This window comes from Rhinatrema bivittatum, chromosome 4, assembly GCF_901001135.1.
Source record: "Rhinatrema bivittatum chromosome 4, aRhiBiv1.1, whole genome shotgun sequence".
Lineage (NCBI taxonomy): Eukaryota > Metazoa > Chordata > Amphibia > Gymnophiona > Rhinatrematidae > Rhinatrema > Rhinatrema bivittatum.
The window spans coordinates 194,206,459-194,224,033 of NC_042618.1; the positions used below are offsets into that span (position 1 = coordinate 194,206,459).

At 43.1% G+C, this 17,575-nt stretch overlaps 1 protein-coding gene across 2 annotated transcripts; it reads right to left on the bottom strand.

The window, feature by feature from the left end:
* Nucleotides 1-1,315: 1,315 nt before the first annotated feature.
* Nucleotides 1,316-14,657, bottom strand: LOC115090416 (WAP four-disulfide core domain protein 18-like). Of its 2 annotated transcripts, none has more exons than XM_029599481.1 (3): nucleotides 14,431-14,657; nucleotides 12,361-12,501; nucleotides 1,316-3,019 (listed from the first exon to the last, which is right to left on the bottom strand). In XM_029599481.1, the coding sequence occupies exons 1-3, from the start codon at nucleotides 14,504-14,506 to the stop codon at nucleotides 2,967-2,969; spliced, it is 270 nt and encodes an 89-aa protein (XP_029455341.1). In that variant the 5' UTR covers nucleotides 14,507-14,657; the 3' UTR covers nucleotides 1,316-2,966. The 2 variants fall into 2 exon arrangements, with proteins under 2 accessions (XP_029455341.1, XP_029455342.1); XM_029599482.1 differs by having other exon boundaries at nucleotides 1,316-2,999; nucleotides 14,431-14,612.
* Nucleotides 14,658-17,575: the final 2,918 nt, after the last annotated feature.

Genomic DNA, 17,575 nt, shown 5'->3' on the forward strand with positions numbered 1-17,575 from the left:
GTTTTCTCCTTTGATGTATTTCCGGGAACCCCCGGAACTGACATAAATACTTCTCAGACTGAACGTCCATTGCTACATCACTAGACTCCTCCTTCCTCTGTTTTACCAACTCACATGAGGGAATACCACTCAATACAGGCATTTAATCCAGCCGGAGACACTATGTTTAGTTTAAAGATCCACTGTTGCTCTTTAAAATTTAAAGGGCTATTCGGGTCTCCCCCTCGCGGGTTCTCCTGTACTTTTTCTAAGACTTTCCATCATGGATCATCAAACGAATGTTGAAATTCTTTACAATGTATAACCATGGGGGCGGTAATCTTACCTGTGGTAATGCAACTACAATGTTCAATCAGCCTGGTGCGGATCATCCGCTTAGTTCTACCTACATAAAATAATTTGCACGGACACTCAATTAAATATACTACATATGAGGATAAACAATTTTATATTCATGAGCTGTATATGTACTACCTCTTGTGTCCACCCAATGTGTTCCCGTTAAAGCTTGATTGCACACAGAGCAATGTTTACAAGTCCAGTGTCCCCATGGATGACTGTTGTCAGAAACCACTAATGGCTTTAAATATGAGTGTACAAGTGCATCACCAATATTTCTCCCCCATCTATAAGTAATAATGGTTTTTTCTGTAAAGATTTTTTTATGCGGTTTCAAAACTGCCCAGTTTTGTATGATCAATGATCCAATCATCTTAGCTTTGTCAGAAAAAGGTACTGTGCATACTAATGGAGAATGACAATCCTCCAATGTTTTTTCAAGCAGTAACCACTGAAGTTCAGCATTGGAAGCAAGTTTAAGTGCTCTTTTTATATATTTCGTAGGATATCCATGATTTAATAATCTACAGGACAGGATTTCGGCTTGATTAAAAAAAATTCTTCTTTCCCTTGAAAGGCATGCCACATCAGTGTGAACCTACTTTAACTAAGGAAAATCATCCTATTTTTTGTGAATACAAAGCAGAACAAATAAGAAAGTGTCATCTAGAACTAATTATGCATGGTTTGCTGTTTCGGCTTTAGACTGTGCACACTGGTATCCTGCCCAGGGGCTCTGACCAGGAGGGATAATCTCATATAAACACACAGTTACTAGGATTATACCTGGGAGCTTTAACACAGGAGATTATTCCCTACACAAATGGCCCCACACAATTGCTGGGATTGTACCTGGGGCTTGAACCTAGGAGCTTATCCCCAACACAAAGAACCACACACAAACTTTGATTCAGTACATCACAGTTCCAGGTAAGAAAGTAAGTTTATTTGAGCAATAGGAGGATATAACAAATAAAATCAGATCATATAGAAGAATTAATTGTAGATAATAACAATTGCTACATAGATATAAAAAGTTTACATTTCCAAAGGATCAGCCATACCATCACGTCCAGGGCTCTCTCTCCCCTCTCTTTCTTGCTGTCTCTCCTTAAACACTACAAACGCTTGTGAAAGCAGTGGTGTTCCCTCCCTCTGAGTTCTTATCAGATTTCAGACACAGCTATGTGGCCTTCACTTTTGCTCTCAGGCTTTAGTATAATTTAATTGCTAGTTTACTCATCATAGACTTAGTGGAATAACTAAATAAACAGACTCTTGCCTGTTCGTAAACATTTCACAGTCAAGACAGTAAACAGGAGTTCACTCAGAGGTTGGCCTGTAGTCTTCAAAGGAGTTTGTGACTTGGTGAAAACTCTGAATCCATATGACCTAATTTCTACATACATGCTCTGCAAAAGTAACAAAAAATGACTCCAACATATTCTACCACTGGATTCAGAGGATTCACACTGACACCTGCTGGATGAAATGTTTCCTAATCTATAGTTATATTGGTGTCAGTATTAATCAGAACAATGAGTATTACTTGTTGGATATATACATACATTAAACACTGGTCCCTGTAGGACTAGCAAATATAAAAAACCAGGGCTGCTAGCATATTTGCAAGAAAAGCTAAATGCATTAACTCATTGCTCCCTCTGTGCAGTTGGTCAGAATACCCTTATCAAGAATACATAAGTTCTTTCTAAGCTGCATGGCCCTGGAGTTTAAATGACACAGAGATCTGCCCAATTTAAAACATTAGTAAAGCGTGCCTCTGGCCTGCCATGAGTATCCTCAGCGATTGGTCTCAGTAACTTCTGTCATCTGTTGCAATCTCCATCTGGTTGTTGTGTGTCTTGGCCTCTCTGACTTCTGGGGGACACCCAGCTCATCAAGATATATAGGCCAACTTTCATTGATTATCTAGTATCAGGTCTACTATGCTCAGTATAGCCTGTGTCCACATGTGCAGTTATTCAGGTGCTTCTCCACCCCTCAATGAAGTATTGTCTCAGGTCTTTGCTCAATGGCCTCTCCCACTGGCAGCATACAGCCTGCTAATCTACTTACTTTTTAGGTATCTGGATCAGTTAAACTCACCTGTAGTACATATTCCCCCAACCCCTGGTGGTGCAAAAAACAATAACAAAAAAATATTTCCTGTTTCAAAAATCTACTCTACCTCTTTCTATGAAAGAAAAAAAGCAAAAAATATTACTATCTTGGTGTCAGATTGACATACAGATAGCACATTCTGCTGAACAGAGAACAGCAACTATGGAGCAATAAAACTGCATCAATTCAAACTTTATCATTAATATGAGAATCAAAATATCATCTGCAAATAACAGTGTGACTAGGTATTAGCTAAGTGTATCATCATCATATTTCATCATGATAATCAGTTGTTACATTTCAAAGAGATATAAATATACATATTGCTTAAAAACAGTGTCTAAGTAAGGCCACTCCCATGGTACTTCAGTCCATAAAATGAAAGATTCAAGATGTCCTCTGTGGCAAAGGGTGGGATGATTTCAAATTACGAGGTCAATGACAAATGATGTGTACAATTCTCACAGCACAGCACTCTGGAAGCTGCCTCTGCACTCTCATCACTAATTCAGATGTTTGTGTTTATGGATTAATACCTGATATGAGATGATAAAAACTGAAATTAAGTAAATAAGAAACTCTACAATAAACATCAATAACTTCTTGTATGTAATACAAGAATATGTATATACACTATATGTATATACAAGAATATGTATATACACTATTCATATGGATATCCAATATTGTTTTGTCATAGTTCAAAGAAGCAACCACATAATGTCTAACCCCTTCTTTCCCCACTTTCCTATAAAGTAACACTCAATATTCAGACAAAAGCAACCCAGATGCTCATTCATTCATTCAAAATGTACATATGAAATCATGATACATAATGTAAACCCTAAAAAGTGGAAGGAGGAAAAGGGGAAGGAGAAAAGAAAAAAAATTCACAAGTACTTGTAAAAAAACAAACCCAAAAAAAAAACCCCAGTACAGAAAAAAAAAATACCCCACAGTACCTCCTTGCCTGCAAGTTCATGGATTGTGACTGAATTTAAACAAAATTTAACAGGGGAAAAGGAGGGGGAAAATTCAATTATCATCCCCTAGCATGTTATACTCTTAGAACATTATTTAAAACATTTTCCCATAAAACTTCAGCAGTGTCTGATTCACTTAAATTATATCAGAAGCTATTGACTAATCATTGTACTTTCCTATAGTCAGTAAACTGTCTTCATCTGTTTACAATGTAACATGTACAACATATAATGACACACAACAGAACACACAATGATAGAGAACCACAAACAGTAAACAATTATCAAACATTAGAGTTCAAAAAGTAGGCCTTTTAAAAGCAAAAAAAAAAAAAAATTCTTTGGATCCAGAATTAAGCAAAAAATCAAGCAAAATCTAGGAGAGAGAAAAAAACACAGGTTTTGCACTTTATCCCATACATCAGCCTTTATTCTTATCAATCTGTAAAAAAAAAATTTCTCACATACGAAGAGAGGTTAATTTTAATCTTTTAAATCACATTACAAAGTAAGAAATAGCTAGCTATAAGCAACTGAGCTACACAATTAAAGTAGAAAGCCACTACTTTGATTAACTTACATACAAAAAAATGGCACTCTTTTCTAACTATGAGATTTTGATTGCTTAATCACAGGAACCAGAATTGATTACATTCCTTCAAACTTGGTCATGCGAGACAAATGGAAGAGAGAGAAAGAAAAACGTTTACAAGGAGACAGATCTATCCCTGCTTCTACAAAATCTTTTTGCTAAACCTATAGCTGCACAATTAAAATATTGCAAATTTTAAATTAGATTATCAGTTGAGGCCAAACACCGCATTGTTTAAGTAAGTATTGGCTGTGCCACATAGAGAGTAGAAGGAATGGGGTCAGCCACCCCTAACTTAATCTGCAGGCTTGCTAGGAGGGGGAGGTAAATACTGAATGTGAAATCTGGGGTTTGTAACCATTTTTTGCTGTATGTCCTTTTCTGCTATATCGATAACAAATGCCATGAAACCTATGACTAAATTCAGGCCTTCCGGTTAATGTCCTGTCAAGGATGGATGCAGTAGTGACATTCTCACTCCCCCCTCTCTTCTGGATCATTTGCTCCCCTGTCCTCAGTGGTCTTTATATCACCTTCTTTTTCATTCTCATAATTAGAGGGAGATTTGGGTTGAGGATGACAGTGTTCACAAAAAATTTCTAATTCTTCATCTTTATGAAGTAACTGTTTATTTAAACAGGTAATTTCAGATTCTAAAGCCTCATTCTGAGTACTAGCAATTCTTAGCTTCTCAATTAAATCATCCTCATGCTGCTCATAGCATTGTCTATCTTCTGCCAACTGGGCAGAAGATAACTTCTCCTGCATTAAACTATGACAGTTTTCTTTTTTTAATTTATCTGTCAAGATCTTAAGGCTTTGTGACCAAGCACATGTAATATCTAACAGTAGCCATATTAAGGCTGTGCTGCTTTTTCTTATTTTTGGGCATTGTGGCATGGATATTCTCAGAAATCTTATTTTCTACATCAAAAGAATTTAAGTCTGCAGCGACATTAGGACCCCATGGATTCTTTCCACAAGCTGCTGCAGTCTCCAAAAGGTACTTTCTCTTCATTTCTGCTTTTAATTCTACCTTAGTGTCCTTTTAATTCTTAAGAAATGACGCCTTCTATTGCCACATAATGCTAAAGTTAAATACACACCCAGAATATTCTGTACTCAATATGTTTTCTTGTGCTGTATCCTGTTTTCTGCAGATTACAAGAAAAATTCTTAACACAAACTAGACCGTCCCAAAATAAACAAATCTGCCCTTCACACTAAAGGATCAAGGAATACTGAGGCACAAATTAAAGGCTCATAGAAACCTACCATCTGGAATCTCATCCTCACCAATTTTGTTAAGGGTTCAGACCGTGCACACTGGTATCCTGCCCAGGGGCTCTGACCTAGGGGGACTAATCTCATATAAACCCACACAATTACTGGGATTATACCTGGGGGCTTGAACCCAGGAGTTTATCCCTTACACAAATGGCCACACACAAACTTTGATTCAGTACATCATGGTTCCAGGTAAGAAAGTAAGTTTATTTGAGCAATAGGAGGATAGAACAAATAAAATCAGATCAAATAGAAGAAGTAATGGTAGATAATATCAATTGCTACATAGATATAAAAAGTTTACATTTCCAAAGGATCAGCCATACCATCACGTCCAGGGCTCTCTATCCCCTCTCTTTCTCGCTGTCTCTCCTTAAACACTACAAATGCTTGTGAAAGCAGTGGTGTTCCCTCTCTCTGAGTCCTTATCAGATTTCAGAGACAGCTGTGTGGCCTTCACTTTTACTCTCAGGCTTTAGTATAAGTTAATTACTAGTTTTCATATCATAGACTTAGTGGAATAACTAAATAAACAGACTCTTGCCTGTTTGTAAACATTTTACAGTGCAAGACAGTAAACAAGAGTTAACTCAGAGGCTGGCCTGTGGCCTTCAAACTAGTTTGTGTCTGGGTGAAAATTCTGAATCCATACGGCCTAACCTCCATATACATCCTCGGCAAAAGTAACAAAAAATGACTCCAACATTTTCACACATACATGGGTCCTACAAACAACAACCTCTGACATGTCCTGATCATCTGGTATAGATAGGACACCAAGCAAAAAGGTTATTAGGTACACACAAAGATATCTTGATCTTACATGCCTTCAAGTCAGTTTGATCTATCACATCCCCCATTACAGAGATTTGTTTTAGAAGCATTATCAAAGAATGAATGTCTGGCTTTTTCATGTGGGAAGCACCTGGGAGCAGGGTTCCAATTCTGACCCTAAACCTCTCTCTTGAGCCCCTGCCTGCCAGGAGAAGCCATGAAAGTTCCAACTCTGATTCTAAGTAAGTTGCCCTGAGTAGAAGGCTGTGTGAGTGGCCCAGTGGTTCAGAAGCATGTGGGATAGCCTGCATTCGATTTCCAGGTGAGTTCTACTGTCTTCTGTGCCCTGGACCAGTTAGGGCTTACTGCGTTCACAGCTCATGGGAGAAAGAAGCCCCAATCATCACACAACAGGGACACTTAAGAACATAAGAACTGTCATGCTGGGTCAGACCAAGATCTGTTGAGCCCAGCAACCTGTCTCCGACAGTGGCCAGTCTGGGTCACAAGTACCTAGCAGATCCCTAGTAGTCAATCTATTTCTTATATCACACTCCCAGGGTTAAGCACTGGCTTTCCCAGTCTATCTGGTTAATAATAACTGGTTATGAACTTTTCCTTCAGGAACTTGTCCAATCTTCTTTTGAACTCCACTGTGTTAGTTGTCTTGACCACATCCTATGGCAACAGATTCCACAGCTTGACTGTGCGCTGAGTGAAAAAATACTTCCTACGATTTGTTTTACATCTGCCGGTTGCTAGATTCATAGAGTGTGCCTTAGTCCTAGTGTTGTTCTCTATTTACCCATTCCATCCAACTCATGATTTTATCACCTTTCAATCATCTCTTCTCCAAGCTAAATATTTTTAGCCTTTTTCCATAAGAGAGTTTTTCTATCCCCTTTATCATTTTTGTCGCTCTTCTCTGTACCTTTTTCCATGTCCGCTATGTTTTTCTTGAGATGGGATGACCAGAGCTGCACACAATACGCAAGATGTGGATGCACTATGGATTTATACAGGCATTTTGATATTCTCAGTTATTCCTTTCCAAATAGTTGCTAACATTCTATTTGCCTTTTTTACCGCTGCCGTACACTGAGCCAAAGATTTCAAGGTATTGTCCACATGAACTACAGGTCGCTTTTCCTGGGTGATGACTCCTAACATGGAACCAGCATTGTGTTCCTGTAGTTGGGATTATTTTTCCACATGTGCATTCACTATTAGGGATGTGAATCGTGTGCCATATCGTCTTAACGATTGAAATCGTGTGGCAGGAGAAGAAAATCGTGTTTGGCACGATTATTTCGTTGAAAAATCGTTAAAAATCGTTTTTTCCGATTAGTGCGCACTAACGGGAGTTAGTGCGCACTAACAGAAATTGATACAATTTGACACTTTTCAGGTCAGTTAAGGTCAGTTTAGGAATGAATATGTATTCCTATTGGCTGCCCTCTTATTTATTCATGTTACCAAGGTTCCCACTGACAGTATATGGGGGATGGGAAATGGAAACAGTTGGTAGCTTGACAAAAAAAGTAATGTGATCAGTCAATGTGACTAGAACGTGTGCCCTAACCCTGATACCAGGGGTGTTGTGATCTTCCTGCACACAGTGCCCTAACCCTGGCACCAGGGGTGTTGTGATCTCCATGTACACACAGTGCCCTATCCCTATTAATACCAGGAGTGTTGTGATCTTCCTGCACACAGTGCCCTAACCCTGGCACCAGGGGTGTTGTGATCTTCCTGCACACAGTGCCCTATCCCTATTAATACCAGGAGTGTTGTGATCTTCCTGCACACAGTGCCCTATCCCTATTAATACCAGGAGTGTTGTGATCTTCCTGCACACAGTGCCCTATCCCTATTAATACCAGGAGTGTTGTGATCTTCCTGCACACAGTGCCCTATCCCTTTTAATACCAGGAGTGTTGTGATCTCCAGACTGGCTGGGAGCAGGGATGCAGCTCTGCATGGATTACAGGGACAGGCAGCCCCAGACTGGCTGGGAGCAGGGATGCAGCTCTGCATGGATTACAGGGACAGGCAGCCCCAGACTGGCTGGGAGCAGGGATGCAGCTCTGCATGGATTACAGGGACAGGCAGCCCTAGACTGGCTGGGAGCAGGGCTGCAGCCCTCCATGGATGACTAGGACAGGCAGCCCCAGACTGGCTGGGAGCAGGGATGCAGCTCTCCATGGATTACTGGGACAGGCAGCCCCGGACTGCCTGGGAGCAGGGATGCAGCTCTGCATGGATTACTGGGACAGGCAGCCCCAGACTGGCTGGGAGCAGGGATGCAGCTCTGCATGGATTACTGGGACAGGCAGCCCCAGACTGGCTGGGAGCAGGGATGCAGCTCTGCATGGATTACAGGGACAGACAGCCCCAGACTGGCTGGGAGCAGGGATACAGCTCTGCATGGATGACTGGGACAGGCAGCCCCAGACTGGATGGGAGCAGGGAAGCAGCTCTGCATGGATTACTGGGACAGGCAGCCCCAGACTGGCTGGGAGCAGGGATGCAGCTCTGCATGGATTACAGGGACAGACAGCCCCAGACTGGCTGGGAGCAGGGATACAGCTCTGCATGGATGACTGGGACAGGCAGCCCCAGACTGGATGGGAGCAGGGAAGCAGCTCTGCATGGATGACTGGGACAGGCAGCCCCAGACTGGCTGGGAGCAGGGATGCAGCTCTGCATGGATTACAGGGACAGACAGCCCCAGACTGGCTGGGAGCAGGGATACAGCTCTGCATGGATGACTGGGACAGGCAGCCCCAGACTGGATGGGAGCAGGGAAGCAGCTCGGCATGGATTACTGGGACAGGCAGCCCCAGACTGGCTGGGAGCAGGGATGCAGCGCTGCATGGATTACAGGGACAGGCAGCCCCAGACTGGCTGGGAGCAGGGCTGCAGCCCTCCATGGATGACTGGGAGAGGCAGCCCCAGACTGGCTGGGAGCAGGGATGCAGCTCTCCATGATCCGTGATCTGGTGGCCAGTGTGGCTACTTAAAAAATACACTTACGAACAATCAATTACCACATATATTTGAACTGTGTAGTTCCAGCCAGGACCACCTTTCTAAAATGCACAGTGATTGGCAAATTCAACATGCACTAGCATTTCACATGCCTGCTAACAAAAATAATAAACAAACAAGTTCTAGTACATGAGTGATGATCATCACGTTACTTTTTTTGTCAAGCTTCCAACTGTTTCCATTTCACATCCCCCCAACCATTACCTCAGTGGGAACCTTGGTAACATCAATAGATAAGAGCACAGCCAGCCAATAGGAATACATATTCATTCCTAAGTGACCTTTACTGACCTGGGAAGTGTCAACAATTTGTATCATTTTCTGTTGGTGTTCGTGAGTTTCTGGTTCCATTTCCCATCCCCCCAACCATCACCTCAGTGTGAACCTTGGTAATATCAATAGATAAGAGGGCAGCCAGCCAATAGGAATACATATTCATTCCTAACTGACCTTCAGTGACCTGGAAAGTGTCAATTTGTATCATCTTCTGTTAGTGCGCACTAACGGGAGTTAGTGCGCACTACAGTTAGTGCGCACTAACACGATTTAACGATTTTTAACGATTTTTAACGATAAATCGTTAGAATTTCTATTGTATTGTGTTCTATAATGATTTAAGACGATATTAACATTATCGGACAATAATTTTAATCGTTGAAAAACGATTCACATCCCTATTCACTATGCACTTGTCCACATCATGATGCATCTGCCATTTAAATGCCCAGTCTTCCTGCAGTTCCTCACAATCTGCTGCTGTCCCAAACTCGAAAAAAATATTTTGTCATCTGCAAATTTGGCTACCTCACTCATTCCTTTCTCCAGATCATTTATGAATATATTAAATAGCACAGACCCCAGTACAGACCACTGAGGTACTCCACTAATGACTTTTCTTCATTTGGAAAACTGACCATTTAGTCCTACCCTCTGTTTTCTTTTATCCAGTTTCCAATTCACAATAGGACATTGCCTCCAATCTCATGATCGCCTAACCTAACATACATAGTAACTTAGTAATGAGAGTAGATAAAGACAAAATGGTCCATCCAGTCTGCCCAGTGAGTTGCTCATGATAGTAGCTGCTGTTTCATGCAGGTTACTCTATGCCTTCTGTTAAGGGCAGTAGCTGCCATTCTGTGCAATTACCCCCATGCCTTCCAATAAAAGTAGTAACGAGAAATCTTTCTTGAGAGACCTTGTAGCTGGATTTAGTAACTGGAGTTAAGGTCCATAATTGCAGGGTTCTGGAATGAGTGCAGGTGCATGGACCACAGCTGAGAACTATCTCTGCAATGACTGGGCTAGGTGGTTTGGGAGCTGGAAGCCCAAAGAAGCAGGAGGAAACTTCCAGGCCCACAAAAAAAAAGCCCCATGTGAGCATCACACACTTACACATGAATGACTGCACACAGCTCAGAAGAAAAGAGAGAGAAAGCAGGATTTTAAAGACATGTTGCATGACCATAATAAAAGCTGCACAACATTTATTGCACAAATTATAGAGCTATAAGAAACACACAAGAAAGGAAATGTTGTGAAAAGCCACAAATATATGAATCCAAAGAGTCAAGCAACAAGAAAGTGGATATTTTGAATATATCCTGCTTTGGTGTGGTATTTCAGTATCACTGATCGAAAAGAGAGTTTTCTGATTTATTTATACAGTAAGGGTTGCACATGCCAGGCTTTGTTAGTTCCCCACAGCAGGCTCTACCCCACTCCTCCATCTCTGGGCTCCACTCTGTCCCCGTAACCTTTGTTCTCTGATCAGATTGCTGATAAGATAGCAGGAAGTTTGGCACCAGCAAAGATTCTTAGCTAAGTCCTCTGGAACAATGAAAGTGGCTCCTGTTTTTCTGGTTTCTTGTGGATTTATTTCATTCCTGACTTGAGTCTGGTGATTTAAGATCCTGAAAGCTACTCCTGCATCGTCGCTCCCACAACTGTGAAACTTGGTAAGTCACTGCTCTACTTCTGACCTTTGCATGACAGTAGGCAATCACCACACTGATATGCATAAATCACATATCTTAAACCAGGGGTGCTCAAACCGGTCCTACACCCCACCCACCCAGTTGGGTTTTCAGGATATCCCTAATGAATGTGCAAGAGAAATATTTGCATACACTGGAGGTAGTGCATGCAAATAATCTCATACATATTCATTAGGGATATCCTGCAAACCCGACTGGCTGGAGGGAGGGCTCCATAGGACTGGTTTGAGCACCCCTGCCTTAAACAACACAGGAGACTTAAAATGAGCCTTTACAGAAATCTACCTCGTTTTATATTCATAGCCAAGTGCTGTGTGGTGCTGAAGAACCAGTGGCTTTAAGAGCAGCCTGAGACCACCAGAAAACTTGTGACTTCCTGCCAGGCCCAAACACTCTTCTCTCCCACTGGTAGATTTAAGGAAAGTCCATAGCTACAGGAAAACCTGCAGTTCCCTGCTCAGCCAAATGCACTTTTCTCCCAAAAGACATCTTACCACCTCCAATCCTGCCCAAGCACAACATCTTATGCCCACTATTCTTGGCCTCTCTATCATCTTTATCCTCCCTTCTGCTACTGGCACCATCATTCCCCTCCCCTCTGTTGTCCACTCCCATGGTCATCTCCCTGCTCAGCTTGTGGTGCTTCCCATAACTTGACTCAACATCAGATGACTGTATTTTTCCACTGCAAGTACTCCTTCACCTGGGCAGGTCCGCACCTCACTCAGTTACTTTGCCACATGAACCACTGCTGCCGAGGCCTGCTCCACTCTTTCCTGGCCCACCAAATAAAATGGTCATAAACCAGCCTCTTGCTACGATGACCTCACTTCCATCTCTACATGCTTCATATTTGTTTGGAACTCTGGTACAGCATGGGGATGTCAAACCCTGGTCCCCAAGGGCCACAGAAAAGTACAGACTAAGGCAGTCATTCCCATCCTAGTCCTCAAGGCTCACACAAGCTCAGATTTTTAGAATATCCACAATGATTATACCTGGAAAACACATTTATCCAGTGGGCCTCATGACCAGATAAGGATCCACTGGTTTAAGGTTTAAATATTGAACTGTAACTTTTACTTCTAAGCATCGGACGTGGTTCCCTTAACTGAGCTGGTAAGATATCTTTTTTTCTTCCCCTCCCTCATATTGCTCTTTACCCCTCCTGCCCTATTAATTCAGCCTGTCATATGCTAAAAGTGGTCCTCACCATTAGGAAGCTGGCATAAATGTCCATCACATCCTGTCTTGCAGCATTTCATATGCATTGCACAATCAGAGTCAGATTTACAGCGGTGATCACAGTTCCCTAGTTCCATGTCTTTTGGTATTGGGCACACTCCAGGATGTTCTGAAAAGAGAAGCATTTTAAGATGTAATGTTTCAATATCATGATGAGACCTTATCCTGAAAAAGAAAAATCCTCCAACCACTCCTCAAAAAGCTTCTCAGCCTGGAGGATCTGAGTGAGCAATAAACATGGGGCCCTGCCAAGATCACAGGGAAGGACCTAGAACCCTAGGGGGAATCTAAGGAGCTAATATGGAACCAGGGCTTTTTCTTCCAGCATCAGGCTGAGAGATACAGTCAGGAAGGACAAAACGAGGCGACATCCCTGCATCCCCAAGTTAACCCTGTCCCCTGCAACCGGCCAAAGAGGTCATGGCATTATCTTCCTCCTTCCCACTGGCAGGAGGCCTAAGAGAGCAGTGCTCTTACCTGCTACTGCCTCATCTGCTGGCTGCTATCTACCATCTGAATGCATGGGACCTGCATGGTCAGACATCAGATAGCAGTGGACAGAGAGGCAACAGGTAAGAAATACCAGTTGCTCTTCTGATGCCTGTGGGTGGAAAAGGGTAAGATCACCTGGGAAGAGAGAGAAAGAGAGAAACATGGGGAGTGGAAATGGCAGAAAGGAAGGTATCAATGTGTGTACATTGGGGGAAGAAAAGAGGAAGGAAGGCACCAATGTGCATGGGGGGAGAGAGAAGCACCAGTAGGGGAGAAAGAGTGAGAGGAAAAAGAACCAACGGGGCTTGGGAGTGAAGAGGAAAGAGGGGAGAGGGGAGAGGGGAGAGAGGAAGGCACGTGTGTGTCTGTATGTTGAGGGGAAAGGATTTTTAAAGAGTGAGTTAACTAGATGGGGGGAGGGTGGGGGAGGAGGCAGAGTCCAGGGAGAAAAAAGCACCCGTGGGAAGGGAAGGAAAAGAAAGAGAAAAGGACTGGTGTTGCCTCTCTTTCTCACCCCTTACTTCTTATTGGTGCTTCCCCCCCCCCCCCTTTCTGTCTTCCATTCCCCCTTACTGGTCCTTATCCCATGCCATGATGGAAGTAGAGGAGACAGCACCAGACAAGAGCAGTGCTCTCTCACACCTCCTGCCAGTAGAAGGCAAGACAGGAAGAGGGAAGAATGACACCAATGCTGAGTTCTGAGGCCACTGCAGGTGATGGGGCTACCATCAGGCATGGGGCCTTGGGTAGTTACCCTGATTCCCTCATGTCCCCAAGAATGGCTCTGCATCTGAGTACCGGCACCTTCCTTTCTAGAAAAAAACAGCACGGTGTGGAACCTTTCAAAAGAATGTGCACCGAACATTCCAGAAAGTACAGCCTAGGACCTGGAACCTTGGAGTCCTGTTAGAGATATTACCAGAACCACTCCATACTGCACAATACCAGTCCCGAAGTTAAAAGTATACTTGCAGCCTAGTTACTAAGCACTACAAAGAAAAGTATACAGCAACATTAGACAGGCTGGTCGGACCCCTGCATGGCAATATCCAGCACCATCATGCAAAAATGTTTGGGTCTGAGATTTGCTTTCACTCAGGTCAGTATTGAGAGAATTGCAAGCTCGGTATAAGCAGGGAGAGGAGGGGGAAGGAAGTATGGATACCAGTCTCTAGCAAATCCCACTGGACCATGCCCTATAATGGGAGGCAAGGTTTCCAGAAGGACCCTGTGGTTTCACTGCCATGAGAAGGAAGGGGGTCACTGTAGCTCAGGCACTTTTGTGTTCCCAATTTTCATCTCACAGTGTGACAGGACGACATCTGAAGAAGGGAAACTACCTGTTCTGGAAAGCTCACGTGCTACAACTTCTTTGAATTGGTTTTATCGCAATCCAATAAAAGACATTAGCAACTGCAAAGGCTGAATTAAGATACAGAAAAGCTCAGGAGTCTCAGTCTATAAAGCCACAAATGAGGGGCCCTCAAATTCAGGTGATGGAAGACACAGTTCCCAGAGTCCTAAAGACATCAGCCCGTCCACTCACCTTCAGTGGCAGGGTAGGAGTCTGCGAGGAGGGTGAGCAGGGCCAGGAGGAGGCTGATGCTGGCTGCTGCCTTCATCGTGCTGTCCGGCGTGCAGTCTGAATCTCCAGCACTAAGCCAGCGCAGTATTTTAAGCGCTGCAGAGGGAGTGGGAGGGGTTGGCGGGGACTCTTATTTCATTCCATTCCACAATCAACCTCCTTCGGACACTTTTCTTGGCCTTCCTTTAAACCAGGAAGTGGGAGTTCCTGGAATGTCTTGCCCCGGAGATTTCTCAGCAGTGCCGGTCTGTTTTCTGAAAGGCAAGGCATCTGTAATACAAACCGAGCTAACCTAAAGGACAGAAACCAGTGCAGGAGCTACTTCCTTCCACATTGCTGCTAGTTTTCAGCAATCCTAGTGCAGTTTTAATTATTAAGAGTACAAGCAGGAATTTAATTTAAAAAAAAAGATTTATTACTCGCATTATCTTAAATTCTGAGTTCCAAATAACAGATGTAAAATGCATTTAGATTTCACCTTATCACTGGAAGCCGAAGGCAAATTACTTTCAGATAAATTTCACTAGTACATATTGGTAAACATTACCAAACCAAACTGCCAAGGAATAAACCAAATAGGTCTGTTAAACAGTAAATGCCTTGGTAAACAGAACTGCTTTAAGATTCTTACAAAAATGTTTATAATCATATTCAGCCCTCAAAGAGGCCAATGCAATATCATGCACGCAAAAAATGTGCGTCCAACCTAGATGCATGTTTTTTGAATGCGCGCTCTTGGGCGCTCGATGTAATACTCAAATGAGCTGGCACACCAAAAGGTACAGGCAAAGGATAAATTGTGCATATCTAGTGTGTCCATGGCATCGAGCACCCAGGAGAAGTGACTGTGCACAGGTAAGGAAAACAGACACTCAATTTTCTGAGCATCTATTTTCCTAACCCATGCACAGCCATGGGTTAAGAAAATGGATGCTCGTAAATTAAGCTTCCCTTTTCCTAATCTGATTGCTGACAAGATTTTTTTTTTCATGTTGCAGCTTTCTGTGGTTCATTCCTGCTTAGTATGCAATGATATTAAGTAGGAGGAACCCCAGAAAAGCTGTATTTTTTGCTTCTCTGAGTATGGCTTGGGGTGCCTCAAAACTTAACACCAGCTCTGAGCTAGTGTTAATTTTTGAGGATTAAAATGTGTGCATCGGGTACACATTTTTTTTTTTTTTTTTTTTTTTACATCAGGAGAACTAGCTAATAGCCTCATCAATATGGTATTTGCATGTGATGAGCGCTATTAGCTATGCATTGGTATGGACACGCATTTTGGACGCGCTAATCCCGATATTGCATTGGGCGTATATCTAGCGCGTCCAAAATGTGCGTCCAGCTGAGCATTTAGCAGCATGCTGAGCTCAGCACCAGATATTGTATCGGCCCCTAAGACTCAGGTAGTACACTATTCAGATCTTCTCTTTCTCAGATGATGGAATTCTGTTTATTTATTTGATTTATATTCCCCCCTTTCGGCACTTCAAAGCGCATTGGCTCTGGAGAACATTGCAGTCCTTGTAGGTTATGATACTTTTAATTGGAATAACATAAGAATTATCAAAAAATGGTGTAACAGATGAACTTTCAAGATCACATTCTTCCTTGCTTCAGATAGTTCATGGAATGCAACATCCTTGGCTTATTCCAACATTGGCTCAATGAAAAGGCATCTCAACCCATCGACCTTATGAAGTTCTTTAAAGGGTTTGGTTAGACCATACAACAGAGGACTCCTAGGTCACTCTGAGATTGGCTCAGTATGCATTGTAGGAGAAAGGCATTTTCTGATTGCTTCCAAGCATTCCTGCTTAACATGCAGCCTTAACCTGCTATACCATATGATAGAGGTTACAAAACCTGTCCTGGGGACCCTAGCCAGTCAGGTTTTCAGGATATCCACAATGACTTTGCATGAGATAAAATTTGCATTCTATGGAGGCAGTGCATGCAAATTTAGCTCATGCATATTCATTGGGGATTTTCTGAAAACCCGACTGACTGGGGGTCCTCCCAGACAGGTTTGGGAACCACTGCTATATGACACCTTCACAGAAGGCTCCTGAGTGCCACTATTGTGTGCCCCGTTCGCGTCCAGGCCGCACACGGGCCTGCTCACCTCTCTGGCTCCTCGTAGTCAAGTTGGCACTCCAAGAGTGGCATCCCTGGTTGGAAGGGGCCCTACACAAGTTTATCATCTTCACTGACCATAAGAACCTTGAGCACCTTAAAGAAGCTCAACTCCTGAATCCTCGACAAGCCCGATGGATGCTCTTCTTTGAACGGTTCAACTTCATTCTATGTTTCCGCCCAGGTTCCAAGAAACTGCATTGTCAAGATCATTCGAACCTGAAGATGTTCCTGAAGTCCCTACCTACATCATAGATCCTGCCTGCGTATCCCTTGCCGTGACCACTACAGATCCTACTGGAAAAAATCATCGATCCACGTAAATTACGTGAACGAGTTCTGAAATGGGCTCATGATTCCAAGTTGGCAGGACACCCGGGTCGTGCCAGTACCCTAGAGATGTTACAAAGACATTATTGGTGACCCAACATGGTGCAAGACTCCCGAAACAATGTGGATTCGTGTCCTGTCTGTGCCCAACAGAAGCTGCCTACCAGAAAGCCTTGGGGCTTACTCCAACCACTTCCAGCACTTACCGAGCCATGGTCCAGCATTTCAATGGACTTTATTACAGACCTGTCTCCATCCCAGAACAATACAATAATCTGGGTCATCATTGACCGTTTTTCGAAGATGGGTCACTTTATTCCCTTGCTGGGCCTTCTGTTGGCCCTAGAATTAGCCAAGTTGTTTTTGAAACACATTTTTCATCTCCATGGACTCCCCAAGGCGATTACATCTGACCGAGGCCTCAGTTTGCTGCCAAGTACTGGCGCTCCCTATGTAAAAAGTTTAACATTGCCCTGAGTTTCACATCGGCCTATCACCCACAGACCAATGGTCAAGCTGAAAGGACCAATCAGACCTTAAAGACATTCCTCCGCTCCTAGGTGAATGATCAGCAGGACAATTGGTCTGATCTATTTCCCTGGGCTGAGCTGTCGCACAATACCCAAGTCACTGTGGCCACCGA